This window comes from Oncorhynchus nerka, linkage group LG17 (genome assembly GCF_034236695.1).
Source record: "Oncorhynchus nerka isolate Pitt River linkage group LG17, Oner_Uvic_2.0, whole genome shotgun sequence".
Taxonomy (NCBI): domain Eukaryota; kingdom Metazoa; phylum Chordata; class Actinopteri; order Salmoniformes; family Salmonidae; genus Oncorhynchus; species Oncorhynchus nerka.
The window spans coordinates 38161771-38180843 of NC_088412.1; the positions used below are offsets into that span (position 1 = coordinate 38161771).

The 19073-nt window shown below is 44.3% G+C and overlaps 1 protein-coding gene across 4 annotated transcripts in view; it reads left to right on the plus strand.

The window, feature by feature from the left end:
• The window catches only part of szt2 (SZT2 subunit of KICSTOR complex), a 110822-nt gene that overhangs the window by 40332 nt on the left and 51417 nt on the right, over window positions 1-19073 (plus strand). For all 4 annotated transcript variants that reach the window (XM_029686539.2, XM_029686542.2, XM_029686540.2 and 1 more), the window contains 11 exons: window positions 2801-2986; window positions 3200-3493; window positions 3718-4150; window positions 14528-14602; window positions 14831-14969; window positions 15850-15985; window positions 16750-16870; window positions 17768-17920; window positions 18213-18315; window positions 18501-18618; window positions 18949-19057. In XM_029686539.2, the coding sequence (XP_029542399.1) occupies window positions 2801-2986; window positions 3200-3493; window positions 3718-4150; window positions 14528-14602; window positions 14831-14969; window positions 15850-15985; window positions 16750-16870; window positions 17768-17920; window positions 18213-18315; window positions 18501-18618; window positions 18949-19057 (1867 nt within the window). The remainder of the gene's footprint in view (window positions 1-2800; window positions 2987-3199; window positions 3494-3717; window positions 4151-14527; window positions 14603-14830; window positions 14970-15849; window positions 15986-16749; window positions 16871-17767; window positions 17921-18212; window positions 18316-18500; window positions 18619-18948; window positions 19058-19073) is intronic.

Here is a 19073-nt window from a genome sequence, read left to right on the forward strand (position 1 = left end):
TAAGCAGGGCAAAAATAGAAATAGGCCTATAACAGTAAGGATCAGCTTGATTTCTCCCCTTGGCTGCCTACCGAGCAAGTTTAAGGAGCTCCTTTAGCACCTCGGACTCAGTGACTGCCTGCAGGGAGAAACTTTGTCGCGGGGCAAGGGAAAAAGAGGGAGAAGTATCAGGGATAGTCACATTAGAAGGGGTGGGAGATGAGGAAATGTTGGACAGGCAAGGAGGAATCCTGACTTAATGAAGTGGTGATTTAAAGAGCTCAGCCATGTGCTTCTTGTCAGTAACAACCACATCATCAACATTAAGGGACATGGGCAGCTGTGAGGAGAAGGGTTTATTCTCCAGGTCTAACTGTTTTCCAGAACTTCTTGGGGTTAGACCCACAGAGAGAGAACTGCTCCTTAAAGTAACTCACTTTGGCCTTCCGAATAGCCTGAGTGCACTTATTTCTAATTTGCCTGAGCGATAGCCGGCCAGCCTGAGTATGCGTGTGCCAAGCCTTTCACCAAATACAATTCTTGAGGTGGAGTAACTCTGCAAGATCACAGTCGAACCAGGGGCTGAACCTGTTTTTAATTCTAATTTTCTTTATGGGGGCGTGTTTGTTAACAATACCACTGAAAAAATGAAAAAAAGAAGGTCCAAGCATATTTGACAGAGGGGATCAAGCTGATTCTATACCATTTTACAGAGGCCAGTTCTTGAAGGAAGGCTTGCTCATTAAAGTTTTTTAGCAACGTCTATGACAAATCAGGACAGGTACTTTCACTGAGCAGCTGTACAACAGTGATCACTAAGGTCATTACAGAAAATACCAGACTGATGCCTATCAGGATTATTTGTGAGGATAATATGAAGGAGAGTAGCCTTTTCTGGGTGTTTGGAGTCATACCTTGTGGGATTGGTAATAATCTGAGAAAGATTTAGGGAGTCACATTGCGTTTGGACTTGGTCAAGTGGTTTAAGCATTTCCCAGTTTAGGTCACCTATTAGGACACATTCAGACTTAGTGTAAGGGGCCAGGAGAGAGCTTAGGGCAGGTAGGGTACAGGCCGGTGCCGATGGAGGACGATAGCACCCAACAACAGTCAACAAAGAGCTATTTGAAAGTTTAATGCTTAAAACCAGCAAATCAAATTGTTTGGGGACAGACTTGGTGCAGACAAACGAGCACTAAAGGTGATCCTTGGTAAAGATTGCCACTCCCCCACCTTTGGGTTATAACCAGAAAGGGTAACATCAGTATTCAAAACACTCTTCCTTAACCACGTCTCAGTAATGACCAACACTTCTGGATTGTAGCTGTGAACCCACACTTACAATTGATCCATTTTAGGTAATACGCTTCTAATCTTAACGTGCAGAAAAGCCAGGATTTTACGAGAGCAGAAATGAGTGAAGCAGATATCAGAGCACAAGTCAGAATTGGGCCTAGCAACAGGAGGTGGGCCAGGGTGAGCAGTCACATTTTCAGATGCCATCAACAGTAATACAGTCAAGGCACAGCATAGGACAGGGAGTGCTGCTCTGCAGTGCTGATTTATGTAATCTGAATGTGCATCAGATGGCAACAAGATCATATTGTACAGCAATTTCATCAGGTAACATGAAAGGTGGGAGGTGGTTAGAATAGGATGGGAGGCCAAAAGTCTGTAACCAATAGAGAGTCAGAGTCCTGAGTGTGGGAACAAACAGTCTGTCCACTGCTTGGGTAAAGAATGTTTGTTGTCAACAAAGTATGCAGGAGTCATGAGGCAAATAGCAAAATGCACAAGAATAAAATGTAATATATAACAACTTGGGGCTAGCCATTGTAAATTCAGAGTCACTCGCGCCAACAGTGCATGTGTGCTGGAGGCGAGCGAAAGCTTGGGAGAGAGGGGGGAGTGTGGTGGAGGTACCTGTACCAGACAGGGGGATATACGGGCCAGGGAGAGAGGGTTGAGTGTGGTGGAGGTACCTGTACCAGACAGGGGGATACGGGCCAGGGCAGATGGTGAACAGATCACCAGGTGGAATCCAAGCAGCAGTGCAGCAGGCAACGGGAGTAGGTGTCACACGCTTTTGTTTATTTCTGGAGGCAGATTTCTTGTAGAAAATGCCAGTGAATGGCCTTTGAACAGCAGGAGGGGGCTTCAGAGGACGCTTCAAAGACTCCTGCCACTTGTTGGGCCCAAAGGCCTCGACACCTTTTACTTCACACCGTAGTGCTAATTGAATTTGTATCTGGTCTGTCCTTGCAAGCTTGGGAGCCTCAGCATTCAGTCCCCATAAAGTAAAATATATCCTTGTAATGTGGTTTATTAAAAAATATATATTCTTCTTGGCTTTCAAAATAGGATCATACCAAACACTACTCACTCAGTTCCAGGTTGGAATGGTGTCCTCTGGTCTCTGCTGTTTGTTTGCTAGAGCCCCCTCTGTATAGCTTGGGAAAAGGAAACCTTGGCAGCAGTAATCTCTCCGGTTAATTTGTCAAAATTAGGTTGTAGGTTGGAAGTTTTGATCTGGAGCGAAGGCCATGCGGTGGAGGGTAGCATGCTGCATATTTACCTGCCGAAAAATCCAAATTTATCTATCCTTTTGTAAAAAAAAAAAAAACATGTTGAAAAATGTGAGCGCTCACATGTGTGAATTACTTTTGAACTTGATCTCGATCTTGGAACTTCATATTGATATTGATTTGACTTTGAGCTAGTCGACCACTAAATAGCAGGAAATCACCCTGTCACTGAGTTACAGATTTCAGGCCCCTTCACTCACCTCTCCCTCTCCTCTCCCTGTTGCCTCTCGTTGTAGATCCGTTGGCTCTTGGAGGACGAGATTGTGTCAGCGCTGCGTCTCTCCCGGGTTATCCACTCGTCCACGCTACAGAAGGTGGCGGATCACGTGTTTCGCTCAGGTGGCCGACCACGGTGCCACTGTGAGGTCGTTCCTCTGCAGTTTGTCTTCGGCCCTGAGCAGTCCCTGGAGAAGTTCAAAGAGGTATGGTGGGAGGGTGACTAGAAGCGATGACAGGGAGAACTGTTTTTCTTTCATAGCAAATATGAGTTTTGGCCCTTTTTTTCTAGTGGGGTCAATTCGTTTTTCACATTGTCAGGAACCTTACATGTTGCATACCCAAGTGCTACTCTGACGATTTGCTTTTCAATGAGGAAAATTGGTACTGACCCTCATCCTTGATTCTTCCATCCACAGGAGTTCCGTAGGATGTCATTCTCAGGTTATCTTCTGAATGGAGAGCAAGATGACTTCTACTACATGTCTCTGAGTAGACTCCACCCCCAGAGGATCCAGGCTGCTAAGAGGCTGTCTGAGAGCACTGTCAACCCTGGGGAGGCTGGATGGAACTCTATGATTGGACGGAACTCACAGCCAACCAATCACTGTCCTGATGTGGACGACAGCGCCAGGGCTCCATCCATTCATGGCACACCAGGGAGAAGACCTGACCACGAAGCAGAGGTGGCGAGGGTGGAGCCAGACAGTGAGGTTTGTCAAAACTTTGGGGGGGAAGGGGAGTTTCAACCTGACCAACTAGTTTATTTCCAAGCATCCTCTTTCATGGTTATTCCAGCCGGATTAAGGTCTCTTATATTTTAATTTATTTTTATGAATAAATGAAATATTTATGAATGTATGAATAAATGAATGGATTAATAAATGGAGGAATGTGTATGAATTTAAACTGAATTAATTATTTTATGTACCTTAAGGTTCAGGGAGAAGAGAAGAAGTCTACTGTTGGGGCTGTTAGTGAATCTGCGAGTTTCCCAGCCCAGGAGCCCAGCTACACCCCAAACAAACCATCCCGAGTTGACTCAGAGGAGGGCCCCAGACCCCGCTTGAGTTCAGTTGGTGCTACCGCCACTGCTGCGGGTGACAGCCCCCGGATGAGTTTTGTTGGTGCCTCCACCAGTCGACCCCGACTGAGCTCTGTGGGCAGAGGAGGAGAGGAGATAAGACCTCGGCTGAGCTCCGTGGGCTCCGCCTCCACCTCTACCTCTACTGCTACAGGGGACAGCGGCCAGGTCAGCACCCCTCAGCTCCAGCCCAGCACTAGCACCGACCGTTCCTCAGAATACACCTCGCCCCCCAAGACCCCCTCCACAGTCAGCCTGGCCGAGTCGGTGCAGTCCACCACCCACAGTGAGTGTCACTTTCTCTAGAACCAGACTATATCAAGTACCTTTAGTTACAGCTGCATTGTTGGGTGGTGTTAAGTAGGGAAACAGTTTTTTTTTTAACAAAGTGCAACAGCGGGGGTGTTCATAGACAAAACAAAGGCCTTAAAATGTCCAACGTCTTCTCGGCCACATGTCAATAGTACCAGTCCACATCAATACAGTTCAAATGGCAATACACAATAAACTTCCAAGCAACCTCCCTTTAACTAAAATGTCAACCCAAATACGTCTAGCAGGTTCAATAGTAGTCCAGCGACACTGAACATCAAAGGGAGGCGCATTGAAAAAAAAAAAAATCTGCTGCAGTGAAAAGCATTGGAGCGATAGCGGGAAGAAAGAGAGAGTGTCTTAGTGCAACTGCAAGCCTGAAGTCAACCGCTGTCTGTCCGTCTGGTGGTTTGTTTGTTTCTATGTCAAAGCTTCGCAACAATGTTGCTACTAATCAATGCGATCAATAACTGGTGCGTTCCCAAAAGGTAACCACGTTCTAGAGTGGTAAAACCGACGATCGAGTTAAACACTTTACAAACTAAGCACGCTGAAAATAAACAAGACTTCTGCAGCATTGCACACCCCAATCAAACTGTCGCGCCAACCAAGCGCTCCCTCCCAGAGATTCGGAAGAGCTATCTTTATTTCTTCCTTTCTGACTGCTGATGTGCTCTTAAAGTGGCAGCGCATGGTGAAGGCTCCATGCAGGATTTTGCCACACTCCTCCTGCCATGAATTAACAAAGGCTGTAGAAACAGAGAGGATGCAGGCTTTGGCAGGTTCATGTTCCTGCTACACAAAACCAGGGAAGTCTTCATCAGTCCTCCAAGAAGAGGTCCTGCAGGTGTTGCTTTTGCCTGCGATCCAGCTCTTCTGCCATGGGTAGCAGGCTTTAGGTCAACAACCTGCACCGTCCTGACATCTTCCCCAGTGTCTTCCAAACAGACCAAGTAGTTCACCGGCCCCAGCTGCTGCACTACACGGTATGGACCTTTCCATCTCGAAGCTAGCTTGGCAGTGAACTTCTTAGATGCCTTTGACAGATAATGTGAATGTACTCAGACTTGGGTGGGAAACATGTCTCGTCTATGTTTGTCATAGTTGCTGAGCTGTCATTGGCTTTGTTTCTGCTGGGCCCAACCACTCTGGCTAGTAAGGTGTGGTGGTGTTGGACTGCATCAAACGCTGGGCAGTCAAGTGAAACATTGGAACTTTGCAAGACTCTGTCCATCTGACCTTTTGGTGGTCTTCCCAGGTGGAGTTCGGCAGGAGTGACACCAGAAGTCTCATGGACCGCAGAATTCAGTGCAAAACTCCCACATTGTTTGCTGATCCCCCCACAAATTAAGAAATCATCCCCTTCAGGGTTCGGTTTACCCTCTCGGTGAGATTGGTCTGAGGATGGTAGGCCGTGGTCAGCTTGGCAACTATACCCCAGTAGGTACAGAGCTCTTTGTAGATTCCTGATATGAACTGCAGACCTCGGTCAGAGAGAATTTGGTCTGGAATCCCGAATCTGGTAAAGACCTCCCTTTGCAGAATTAGAGCAATGGCTGATGCAGTGGTTTTGCGAAGTGGAAAAGACCACCCAGTGTGTGTAGTTGTCCACTACCACCAGTAAAAATTCATTCAGGGTCCCCCGGCTGGGAGGAAAATGTTCAATGAGGTCAATTCCCAGCATTTCATTGGCATGGTTCACCACGGTCTGCTGCAGTTTCTCAGCAGGTCTGCCAATGTCTGGTTTGTGTTTCTGTCAGACTTCACACAGTTGTACAAACCATTCTCTCTGGCACCAAAAGTTTAAAAAGTGTTGATAGGGGACAGAATGCGGTCGGATCATCACATATTTGGCATATATATTACTCTTACAGTATTTCCACATGGGTGAGGATATTGGAAATTTATTCAAAGCCTACTAGATGATACATTGTTTAGATCTAGGACAGAATCATTTATAACTGACTTTTTCAGACATAACATAGGTACAGCAGATCCCCTTATTGTATGGGACACTTAAGTGTGCCTTTAGAGGCCATGCAATTCAGTACTCCTCAATAAAACAAAAGCAATTTAGATCAAGAGTCCATATTAACAAAGGAAATTGAAGGACTAACAGTACAGTTAGATAGCAATATAAATGGTACCATAGAGACACAGAATAAGTTAGTGGAAAAACAAAAAGAAATGGAGGAACTTATTCAAGAAAGATCCAGTGTAATAGATTATAAAAATAAAGGGAACTGGATGGAATATGGGGAAAAATGCACAAATTCTTTTTCAATCTTCAATATAGAAATGCTACCAAAATAAATGTATTAAAACTTGTTGCAAATGATGTCACGCATGATTCACCAAATGATATTTTGAGAAAGGAAGTAAAGTACCTTAAGAATATGTTTTCGTTTCAGGCTCCTCCATCTCCACTAACTGAAACTAATTGTATGTTTTTTTTCTCCTAATAATATAATAAAATTAACGTCTGTACAGAAAGACTCATGTGAAGGCCAAATTACAGAGGAGGAACTGCTTGATGCAATTGGGGCCTTTAAAGATGGGAAAACTCCAGGGCTGGATGGCATACCAGTGGAAGTATACAACACTTTTTTTGATATACTCAAAGGACCATTATTAGCATGTTTTAACCACTCCTATATAAATGGCAGATTATCAGACACACAACAAGAAGGTCTGATATCATTATTACTGAAACAGGACCCAAGTGGTATATATAAAGATCCAGTCCATTTAAAAAATTGGAGACCTCTTACACTTCAGTGTTGTGATGCAAAATGCTTGGCACATAGAATTAAAAAAGTATTGTCAGATATTATTCATCCTAATCAGACAGGTTTTTTACGTCAAATCAAATAAACATTTATTTGTCACATACACATGGTTAGCAGATGTTAATGCGAGTGTAGCGAAATGCTTGTGCTTCTAGTTCCGACAATGCAGTAATAACCAACAAGTAATCTAACTAACAATTCCAAAACTACTGTCTTATACACAGTGTAAGGGGATAAAGAATATGTACATAAAGATATATGAATGAGTGATGGTACAGAGCGGCATAGGCAAGATACAGTAGATGGTATCGAGTACAGTATATACATATGAGATGAGTATGTAAACAAAGTGGCATAGTTAAAGTGGCTAGTGATACATGTATTACATAAGGATGCAGTAGATGATATAGAGTACAGTATATACGTATACATATGAGATGAATAATGTAGGGTATGTAAACATTATATTAGGTAGCATTGTTTAAAGTGGCTAGTAATATATTTTACATCAATTCCCATTATTAAAGTGGCTGGAGTTGAGTCAGTGTGTTGGCAGCAGCCACTCAATGTTAGTGGTGGCTGTTTAAAAGTCTGATGGCTTTGAGATAGAAGCTGTTTTTCAGTCTCTCGGTCCCAGTTTTGATGCACCTGTACTGACCTCGCCTTCTGGATGATAGCGGGGTGAACAGGCAGTGGCTCGGGTGGTTGTTGTCCTTGATGATCTTTATGGCCTTCCTGTAACATCGGGTGGTGTAGGTGTCCTGGAGGGCAGGTAGTTTGCCCCCGGTGATGCGTTGTGCAGACCTCACTACCCTCTGGAGAGCCTTACGGTTGTGGGCGGAGCAGTTGCCGTACCAGGCGGTGATACAGCCCGCCAGGATGCTCTCGATTGTGCATCTGTAGAAGTTTGTGAGTGCTTTTGGTGACAAGCCGAATTTCTTTAGCCTCCTGAGGCTGAAGAGGCGCTGCTGCGCCTTCTTCACGATGCTGTCTGTGTGGGTGGACCAATTCAGTTTGTCTGTGATGTGTATGCCGAGGAACTTAAGCTACCCTCTCCACTACTGTTCCATCGATGTGGATAGGGGGGTGTTCCCTGTTTCCTGAAGTTCACAATCCTCTCCTTAGTTTTGTTGACGTTGAGTGTGAGGTTATTTTCCTGACACCACACTCCGAGGGCCCTCACCTCCTCCCTGTAGGCCGTCTCGTCGTTGTTGGTAATCAAGCCTACCACTGTTGTGTCGTCCGCAAACTTGATGATTGAGTTGGAGGCGTGCGTGGCCACGCAGTCGTGGGTGAACAGGGAGTACAGGAGAGGGCTCAGAACGCACCCTTGTGGGGCCCCAGTGTTGAGGATCAGCGGGGTGGAGATGTTGTTGCCTATCCTCACCACCTGGGGGCGGCCCGTCAGGAAGTCCAAGGACGATACATTGGAGATAATATACTGGATATACTGGACAAGTACTGGAAACAATAGAATACTATGAAATATTGGGGACACTCGGCCTGGTTTTCATAGGTGATTTCGAAAAGGCTTTTGATAAAGTACGACTGGAGTTTATATATACATGCCTAGAATATTTCAATTTTGGGGAATCTCTTATAAAATGGGTTAAAGTAATGTATAGTAACCCTAGGTGTAAAATAGTAAATAATGGCTACATATCAGAAAGTTTTAAACTCTCTCTAGAGGAGTAAAACAAGGTTGTCCACTATCGGCATATGTATTTATTATTGCCACCGAAATGTTATCTGTTAACATTAGATCAAACAATATTAAGGGATTAGAAATCCGTGGCTTAAAAACTAAGGTGTCATTGTACGCTGATGATGAATGTTTTCTTTTAAAACCACAATTAGTCTTTCCACGGCCTCATAGAGGATCTAGATACTTTTGATATTCTCTCTGGATTAAAACCAAATTATAATAAGTGTACAATATTACGTATTGGATCACTAAAAAAATGCAAATTTTACATTCACATGTAGTTTACCAATAAAATGGTCTGACGGAGATGTGGAAATACTCAGTATACAAATGCTCTTACGCCAATACATTTTTTTTATAGAAAGTTAGCAAAATAGGATAAGATCTTGCCACCATTAAAAGGAAAATACATTTACATTACATTACATTTAAGTCATTTAGCAGACGCTCTTATCCAGAGCGACTTACAAATTGGTGCGTTCACCTTAAGACATCCAGTGGAACAGCCACTTTACAATAGTGCATCTAAATCTTTTAAGGGGGGTGAGAATGATTACTTTATCCTATCCTAGGTATTCCTGAAAGAGGTGGGGTTTCAGGTGTCTCCGGAAGGTGGTGATTGACTCCGCTGTCCTGGCGTCGTGAGGGAGTTTGTTCCACCATTGGGGGGCCAGAGCAGCGAACAGTTTTGACTGGGCTGAGCGGGAACTGTACTTCCTCAGTGGTAGGGAGGCGAGCAGGCCAGAGGTGGATGAACGCAGTGCCCTTGTTTGGGTGTAGGGCCTGATCAGAGCCTGGAGGTACTGAGGTGCCGTTCCCCTCACAGCTCCGTAGGCAAGCACCATGGTCTTGTAGCGGATGCGAGCTTCAACTGGAAGCCAGTGGAGAGAGCGGAGGAGCGGGGTGACGTGAGAGAACTTGGGAAGGTTGAACACCAGACGGGCTGCGGCGTTCTGGATGAGTTGTAGGGGTTTAATGGCACAGGCAGGGAGCCCAGCCAACAGCGAGTTGCAGTAATCCAGACGGGAGATGACAAGTGCCTGGATTAGGACCTGCGCTGCTTCCTGTGTGAGGCAGGGTCGTACTCTGCGGATGTTGTAGAGCATGAACCTACAAGAACTTGAAATACTTGTCTATTTGTGGAAAAATCACCCTGATTAACTCTTTAGTCATATCACAGTTTACCTATTTGCTTATGGTTTTGCCTACGCCCAGTGACCTGCTTTTTAAATTATATGAACATAAAATATTCAATTTTATTTGGAACGGCAAGCCAGATAAAATTAAAAGGGCCTATTTATATAACGAATATGAATTCGGAGGGCAGAAATGATTAAATATGAAAGACTTAGACCTCTCACTAAAGGCATCAGTCATACAAAAGTTATACTTAAATCCAAACTGGTTCTCTAGTAAATTGGTAGGAATGTCTCATCCTATGTTCAAGAAGGGCCGTTTTCCCTTTATTCAGATTACACTTTCGATTGTTTTAAAAGGAAATAATCTCCAAAATATATTTTTCTTAAACAAGCCTTAGAAAGTTAGTTGCAATTTCAGTTTAATCCACCTGAAAAGACAGAACAACAAATATTGTGGTTAAATTCAAATATACTAAATCATTTAAAAACCTGTATTTTTTTGAAGAAATGTTTTAAAAAGGTATAATTTCAGTGAATTATATCATACATAGGACTGGAGTTGGAAATGTGGAATATGGAATATGGAAATGTCTGCTCTACCTAAAATCACAACCAATAAATTGCAGCATTGCCACAAAAATGGAAGAGGCAAGTAAGAAGGGGAAAAAAGTAAGGAACTTGTATGTCGGCCCTGTATTAAAGAACAATAAATAAAAACATATACCAATTTAATTTAAGGACCAAAAAAGGACCAAAAAACTGATAGCTGTGCCATTTAAATTGCAAAATAGTTGAAGAGATTTTCGATGTACCCATTCTATGGCACATGGACTATGAATTGATACGCAAAACAATGCCGGATGCACAACTTTTAACTTTTCAATTTAAATTACTATACAAAATTCTTGCAACTAATAGAATGTTATATACAGTGAGGGAAAAAAGTATTTGATCCCCTGCTGATTTTGTACGTTTGCCAACTGACAAAGAAATGATCAGTCTATAATTTTAATGGTAGGTTTATTTGAACAGTGAGAGACAGAATAACTACAAAATCCAGAAAACGCACATAAAAAATGTTATGAATTGATTTGCATTTTAATGAGGGAAATAAGTATTTGACCCCTCTGCAAAACATGACTTAGTACTTGTTGGCAAACACAGAGGTCAGACGTTTCTTGTAGTTGGCCACCAGGTTTCAACACATCTCAGGAGGGATTTTTTCCCACTCCTCTTTGCTAGGCCACTCCAGGACCTGAATGTGCTTCTTCTTGAGCCACTCCTTTGTTGCCTTGGCTGTGTGTTTTGGGTCATTGTCATGCTGGAATACCCATCCACGACCCATTTTCAATGCCCTGGCAGAGGGAAGGAGGTTCTCACCCAAGATTTGACAGTACATGGCCCCGTCCATCGTCCCTTTGATGCGGTGAAGTTGTCCTGTCCCCTTAGCAGAAAAACACCCCCAAAGCATAATGTTTCCACCTCCATGTTTGACGGTGGGGATGGTGTTCTTGGGGTCATAGGCAGCATTCCTCCTCCTCCAAACATGGCGAGTTGAGTTGATGCCAAAGAGCTCCATTTTGGTCTCATCTGACCACAACACTTTCACACAGTTGTCCTCTGAATCATTCAGGTGTTCATCGGCAAACTTCAGACAGGCATGTATATGTGCTTTCTTGAGCAGGGGGACATTGCGGGCGCTGCAGGATTTCAGTCCTTCACGGCGTAGTGTGTTACCAATTGTTTTCTTGGTGACTATGGTCCCAGCTGCCTTGAGATCATTGGCAAGATCATCCCGTGTAGTTCTGGGCTGATTCCTTACCGTTCTCATGATCATTGCAACCCCATGAGGTGAGATCTTGCATGGAGCCCCAGGCCGAGGGAGATTGACAGTTCTTTTGTGTTTCTTCCATTTGCGAATAATCGCACCAACTGTTGTCACCTTCTCACCAAGCTGCTTGGCGATGGTCTTGTAGCCCATTCCAGCCTTATGTAGGTCTAGAATCTTGTCCCTGACATCCTTGGAGAGCTCTTTGGTCTTGGCCATGGTGGAGAGTTTGGAATCTGATTGATTGATTGCTTCTGTGGACAGGTGTCTTTTATACAGGTAACAAGCTGAGATTAGGTGCACTCCCTTTAAGAGTGTGCTCATAATCTCAGCTCGTTACCTGTTTAAAAGACACCTGGGAGACAGAAATCTTTCTGATTTGAGAGGGGGTCAAATACCTATTTCCCTCATTAAAATGCAAATCAATTTATAACATTTTTGACGTGCGTTTTCTGGATTTTTGTTGTTGTTATTCTGTTTTATTCAAATAAACCTACCATTAAAATTATAGACGGATCATTTCTTTGTCAGTGGGCAAACGTACAAAATCAGCAGGGGATCAAATACTTTTTTCCTTCACTGTATATGGGGGGATACAATCTTCCCAGCTCTGCAGATTCTGCTGTGAGGAGGCAGAGTCATTGGATCATTTATTTTGATATTGTCCATATGTAGCTTGTTTTTGGTTACAGGTCCAGGAATGGCTGAAGAATTGCAACATTTGCCTAGAACTAACACTGCAGATAGCAATACTGTTTGATTTGAAAAGCCATAGTCAATCAATCAATAATATAATAATTATTTTTAGCAAAAATGTTTAATTTTAATTTACAATCTGTAGAAGCTATGAGAATAGAAACGTTCAATTAGTTTGTGAAGCATCGCAGCACAGTTGAAAAATATATGGCAAATAGAAATCCAAAATGGATGACGTTGAGAGATAGATGGGAAGGGTTGAATGGAGCTGAAGGGTGGGACTAATGGCAAGATAAAACATGTAAAACATACGGGATCTGTAAAATGTATATAGGTTCAGGACTTTTGTGAAATAGCACAGTTACACATAGAAATCAAACTGGATGGACATCAGAAATAGAGGAAGGACTAAAAACAAACAAAAAAATTACTATTGTAAAATAGACTGTCTGTAGAATGTGTATAAGATGTATAAATTGAAGGGTAAAGTAGAAGTGTTTATTAATTTACTCCAATTGGGGGATCGGTGGTAGGGTAATAATAATAAAGGTATATTCTTTAAAAAAGTATACATCTATATAGGTATGTGTATATGTATGCATGCGTGTATGGATTGGATGTCAGGTTGGATGTCAGGTTGGTCTCTCCAGAGATGTTAGATCGGGTTCAAGTCTGGGCTCTAGCTGGGCCACTTCTGCATTTTCTTGGCCGTGTGCTTAGGGTCCTTGTCCTGTTGGAAGGTGAACCTTCACCCAAGTCTGAGGTCCTGAGCGCTCTGGAACAGGTTTTCATCAAGGATCTCTCTGTACTTTGCTCTGTTCATCTTTCCTTCGATCCTGACTCGTCTCCCAGTCCCTGAAAAACATCCCCACAGCATGACGCTGTCACCACCATGCTTCACTGTGATGGTGCTTCACTGTGATGGGATGGTGCCAGGTTTCCTCCAGACGTGACGCTTGGCATCAAGGCCAAAGAGTTCAGTCTTTGTTTCATTAGACCAAAGAATCTTGTTTCTCATGGTCTGAGAGTCCTTTAGGTGCCTTTTGGCAAACTCCAAGCGGGCTTTCATGTGCTTTTTACTGATTATTGGCTTCCGTCCGGTCACTCTACCATAAAGACCTGATTGGTGGAGTGCTGCAGGGATTTGTTTTCCTTCTGGAAAATTTTTCCCATCTCCACATAGCAACTCTAGACCTCTGTCAAGAGTGACCATCGAGTTCTTGCTCACCTCCCTGACCAAGGCCCTTCTCCCCCAATTGCTTAGTTTGGCCAGGCGGACAGCTCTAGGAGGTGAATGGGGTTTCCTGTAGTCCACGATGAGCTCCTTTGTCTTGCTGACGTTGAGGAGAGCTTGTTGTCCTCACACCACACTACCAGGTCTCTGACCTCCTACCTATAGGCTGTCTCGTCGTCGCCGGTGATCAGGCCTACCACCGTTGTGTCGCCTGCAAAATGAATGATGGTGTTAGTCGTGCGCGGCCACAGAGTTGTGGGTGAACTGGAAGTACAGGAGGGGACTTAGGTGCTTAGGTGTGGCGGATGTGTCGTCGTCTACCCTCTGTGTGGAGTGTCTCTTGCAAGGCTAGCTGTGTGTAGCAGATACTGACAAACCGATGATAAACCATTGAGAAGTGAGCGAGTATTGTGTGAGTGAGTGAATCATCTGCAGCACTAACAGCACAAGTCTCTTGGCTTAGCTTGCAGCTTTACGGAGTGTCTACCTCCAGGCTGTTTTCTCCCTCTCCTCACCAAATCAACAGAGAGCAGCACACAGCTCAGATCAGAGCTGACAGACAGACAAAATAATACATGTGATGAACCCCCCCTCCCCGTACTCTCTTCTCTGGGGTACTTGTTCCAACACTGATTTGGGGAGACTCATAGGCTCTGCCAGGATAAGGGAGGAGGAAAAAGCCCTGAGGGTCTCAGTCATGCCTCGGAGAGTCTAGGATAGTAGAGCTCTTGAGATTGGTCAGTGCTAGGGAGGGTTGTTTAGATTGGGCCTGGGTTGTGTTCAGTAGGCACGAACCTGAAGAATGCTCCGTGAAACAGCTGGGTACTGTCTGTACATTCAAAAATACATTTTTTTGTTTTCATTTTACATGTGCCCTAGCGAACATGCCCTTGGGCTGTGCTGACTCCGGTGAATGTGTTGTGGCGTGAGACTATAGAACCCATCTCCTTCTTTCCTCAGGCAGCGGGAAGCTGAGGCCCAGTCGAGTCCAGAGTGTGGTCTCCAGTCAAGGCAGCCTGGACTCTGACATGCTGGGTAAGAGATGGACATTATAGTCATGATGACAAAGATGATGATTAAAGTGTTGATTATCACAATGACAATGATGATGATAAGGATTATGATCTTCATCACAATGATGATAATGATGATGATAATGCTGCTGGTAATGCCCATGATGATAATAATGATTATGATACCAATTCTAATGATGAACTGATCTCTGGGACATAAAAAAAAACATATCTACCTGTATATTTTCAGGTTATGACGGTGGCAGCAGTGATTCTGAGTGTGAGAGCCCCACTGTGGATGAGCAGGAGTCCCAGGCCCCTCTGATGCCTGACTTCTGGCTCATCGTTAAGATCCACCAGGACAGAGTGGAGGTGTACTCTCAGTCTAGGTGAGGGAGGGGCTTAGGCAGGACACTTATCCAGCTCATAACTGGTTCTCATCTTCATCTATTTGAACTTTTCAGAATGCCATCTGACATGACATAATTGTTCCATAATGTTTCCATTATCTAGCTCCTGAGAACCCTTTTGGAAATACATTTCATAAATACAATATTATTCTTACTAACCACGTTTCTGTCCACAGTTTTTATGTGAGTAAAGTCATACGGTATATAAAAAAAAAAATCACAACAGCTCTGACTGAAACAGGAAGTGTCGTTTAAATTTCAGAAATGTCAACAGATAATGTGTTCGTTCGACATGGCGGGATCTTTTTATGTCGGTTTAATGAATTATGCGACAAATTGCGGCTCCAACGATTTCTTGCGCAATTGTTGATAGAATAACCATGTCTGTCAAAGTAGATTTGCAGTCAGCCTCTGCTGCTATGTTGTGTGGTCCTCCTACTATGACTTGAAAAAGCTGCCAATTAACAAATAAGAATGATCTTGCTCTTATCCATCTCATCATATAACCTAACCTGTCCACTTTATGAGCAAACTGTTGTCTAGAGAACATGCGTGAAAACCAGATTGGGCAAGTTTGCCATTTATCGCAACCGTTTATGTGACAAAATCATCAGAGAGTGGAAAATGCCATGGAAACACAGTGAACTTATTTATTTATTTTTCCGGTACATTAAGAACTTTAGCGCAATTTATTTTTATGTGCGCTACCTCTTCACGCATCTTGCACATTTTTATTTATGCAGATAATATTCGCATGGAAATCTGTCACAAATTGAATGGAAACCTAGCTACGGAGATAAAATCTATTTAGCAAGACAGACCTGTAAGATACAAATCCATCATGGCATATTGTGTACAGGAGCTTCAATGAAGCTAAGGAGGGCAGAGTGGAGGAGAAGGAGGAGGAGGAAGAAGAAGAGGAGGTTCCAGAGTACTTACGGCTGCATCAGATGGTGGTGAGGAAGATTGGGGAGATCTGTCGTATAGTCAATCAGGTAGGTTACACTCCTTTATGTGACTGTGATCCTCTGACCTTAATAAAAAGTGTTTGTAAAAGGTAGGTTACGCTCTCACTCTTCAAGACACATCTGCCACTTTATTGCTTGAATAGCAAGTAGCAACATTAAAGTGCAGTCCTAGCCTTTAACCCTCCCTCCCTCTGTCGGTCTGGTTGGTGCTGTTCAACCTCTTAAGGCTACATTCAAATATCCACAGTAGCATACCTCTTATAACTAAGCAGCGTATTATGCTTGCATTCTAAGTAGTGTGCTAGTGTGGATATTGGAACAGGCACTAACTCTCCTCTCCTCTCTTCTGTCTCGCTCCTCTCTTCGGTCATTCTCCTCTTCTGTCACTCTCCTCTGTCTCTCTCCTCTCTTCTGTCTCGCTCCTCTCTTCTGTCTCGCTCCTCTCTTCTGTCTCGCTCCTCTCTTCTGTCTCGCTCCTCTCTTCTGTCTCGCTCCTCTCTTCTGTCTCGCTCCTCTCTTCGGTCATTCTCCTCTTCTGTCACTCTCCTCTGTCTCGCTCCTCTCCTCTGTCTCGCTCCTCTCTTCTGTCTCGCTCCTCTCTTCTGTCTCGCCCCTCTCGCTTCTGTCTCGCTCCTCTCTTCTGTCTCGCCCCTCTCGCTTCTGTCTCGCTCCTCTCTTCTGTCTCGCCCCTCTCGCTTCTGTCTCGCTCCTCTCGCTTCTGTCTCGCTCCTCGCTTCTGTCTCGCTCCTCTCCCCTCTTCTGTCTCGCTCCTCTCTTCTGTCTCGCCACAGCGTCTGCTACTCCAGGACCTCCACGACAGCCATGTGTGTAACTCGCTCCTGGTGGCAGAGAGCGAAGAGGACATCTGGAAGAATGAGTCCCTGTACAGACAGAGACTGGCCAACTCCGATGGTCAGTCAGTCAGCGACGCTCACAACCACACACTAATACAAACAGACATGATGCATGCTTTTATGTAGACTCAACGACTTTCTTAACCTGCTTACATAAATTTCCAACAAAGGTTTTGGGGTATCGACTACAGCCAAGGTCAAAGGATGTACAGTCGTAGTTTGTGTGGAACATCCCTATTCTAGTACATATGGCTATTTTAAGACATTTTTGCAAGTATCATAAACTTCATGTGCATCATATGCACGCCTTTGGTGGCACCAGGTTTGTTGTTGTACAGTCCACAAGGTAGTAATGCATTGCGCTTTCTTGGCCCCACAAGCTCCCAACTGTCATAGTGATCGTAGAGCTCAATCCAATACAGGTCCATGGAGAAGGAAAGGCACACAAACACACCCACTCTCTCTAATGTATTCAAGGTTACAGGTAGGAGCATTAGTGACAGGCCAGTGAAGTATGCTCGGAGACGGGAGCAGTGTGAAACGCTCATTAGATTCATTTTCTATTTTATGGCAGCCTTTAAGCCAGAATTACCAACTGTTATTTTCTAATATCGCAGATTTTTTCCCTTTCCGGTGTGTGTAAATGAATTGGATCCTGTAGAGGGGATAGGCATCAGAGAGAAGGCTTGTTGTTTGCGACTGCAGTGCAGTAACATAATGTTAGTGTGGAAGGGAAGGGGCTCCCAGAGCAAATTGTGTGTCTTTTCTCTGCTGGCGTCATGCTGAAATGCCCCAACCCCCCCCCCCCTTTCCTCTCAGCAACTGTTGGTAAATGTATTCGTAAATTATTTTATTTTCTTTTTTTAATCTTCTCGTGTCTCTTTCTTGTCTCGCTCACTCACCTCACTCACTCACTAACTCACACACACACACACACACACACACACACACACAGATTACAATGCAGAGGAGAGCTACCAGCCACGGGACTACCTAGCGGCCACAATGCAGTTCATCCCGGGTCACTTTGCCTGTGAGGTGGTGTGGAGCACCGTCATCCACATCCACCCTCGCCTCAAGATGGGGCCTAACATGGGGGTGTCCAGGGGTGAGTCCGGTGACACTCTTAAAATACAGAACAACAATGTGTTTGGGCATGCAGGAAAATAAAGACCACCCACAGAGCAGGACTTCGTATCTTCATTAACAATAACCCCTTGATCCTGAAACTTTTGAATATGCCAGTATGAATATACATATGAAAATGATCATGAATAGGTATTCCTTTACTTAAAATACATTTTAATATGATGGATTCAGTACAATCAGTGTCGGTATAATTGAGAGAATTTTCTCAGTATCTTTATCTGTGTTGATAGACTCTCTTCTCCATATCCCAGCTATCCAGGCTCTGCGGTCAGTGCTCAACGCCATGTGTGTGGTCAACAGGAAGAGCATGTTTGTCTATCAGGAGCGCTCCACTAAATCAGTCTTCTACCTCAGGTTAGCCCTGGTGCCCCCCTTGTTCTATCTCCGCTGCCTGCCCTCACTTTGTAGAACAGTCCCACCTCTTCATAGGCTCTCCTCTCCTGCATCCAACCCTGCACCCAAATACTTTTATTGAAGGAATGAAATGGAGCAGGCCAATTCTTGCTTATGAATATTCCCATGATCTGTGTTCTTCCCAGACTTTCTGAGACGTCCCAAACAGGGAAATACTCTGACCTGGATGGCAACCTGCACCCCATGTCTCGCTGCGTCGGCCTCGCCCGGAGCCAGGAGCCGCTCAACTCTGAGGACCTCACGGTACATTAGCACACTTTCTCATATGAACAGCAAGCAACTTTGGTCCTGAAGAACCATTAGGGCTCTACTCTTGTTGTCTCATAGTATACCCATACCACACTCATAGTGGATTTCTCTATAAAGAGCAGGCAGCTTTGGCCCTGAGAAACCATTAGGACTCTGAGATGGTGTCACCGCTAGATGATTGATCTGCTGTTCCCAGAACTGTGGTATCCTGCTCTTGGGTTAGAGAGGATTGTGCGATGTCACTGTCACATATCTACAGTGGTCTGACTTGGGTTTGTGTGTCTGCATGTTGTGCTTGTGTCTGTGTGTTACTCCTATCCCCAGGGCTCCCGGTCATCTCAGGAAGGTGCTCGGCCGTCTCAGGAAGGTGCTCGGCCAGTGGGACAGGTGGACAAACACATCCTGTTGCTGGTGCATGGAGTGGGAAGTGCTGGTAAGACAGGGGTTTG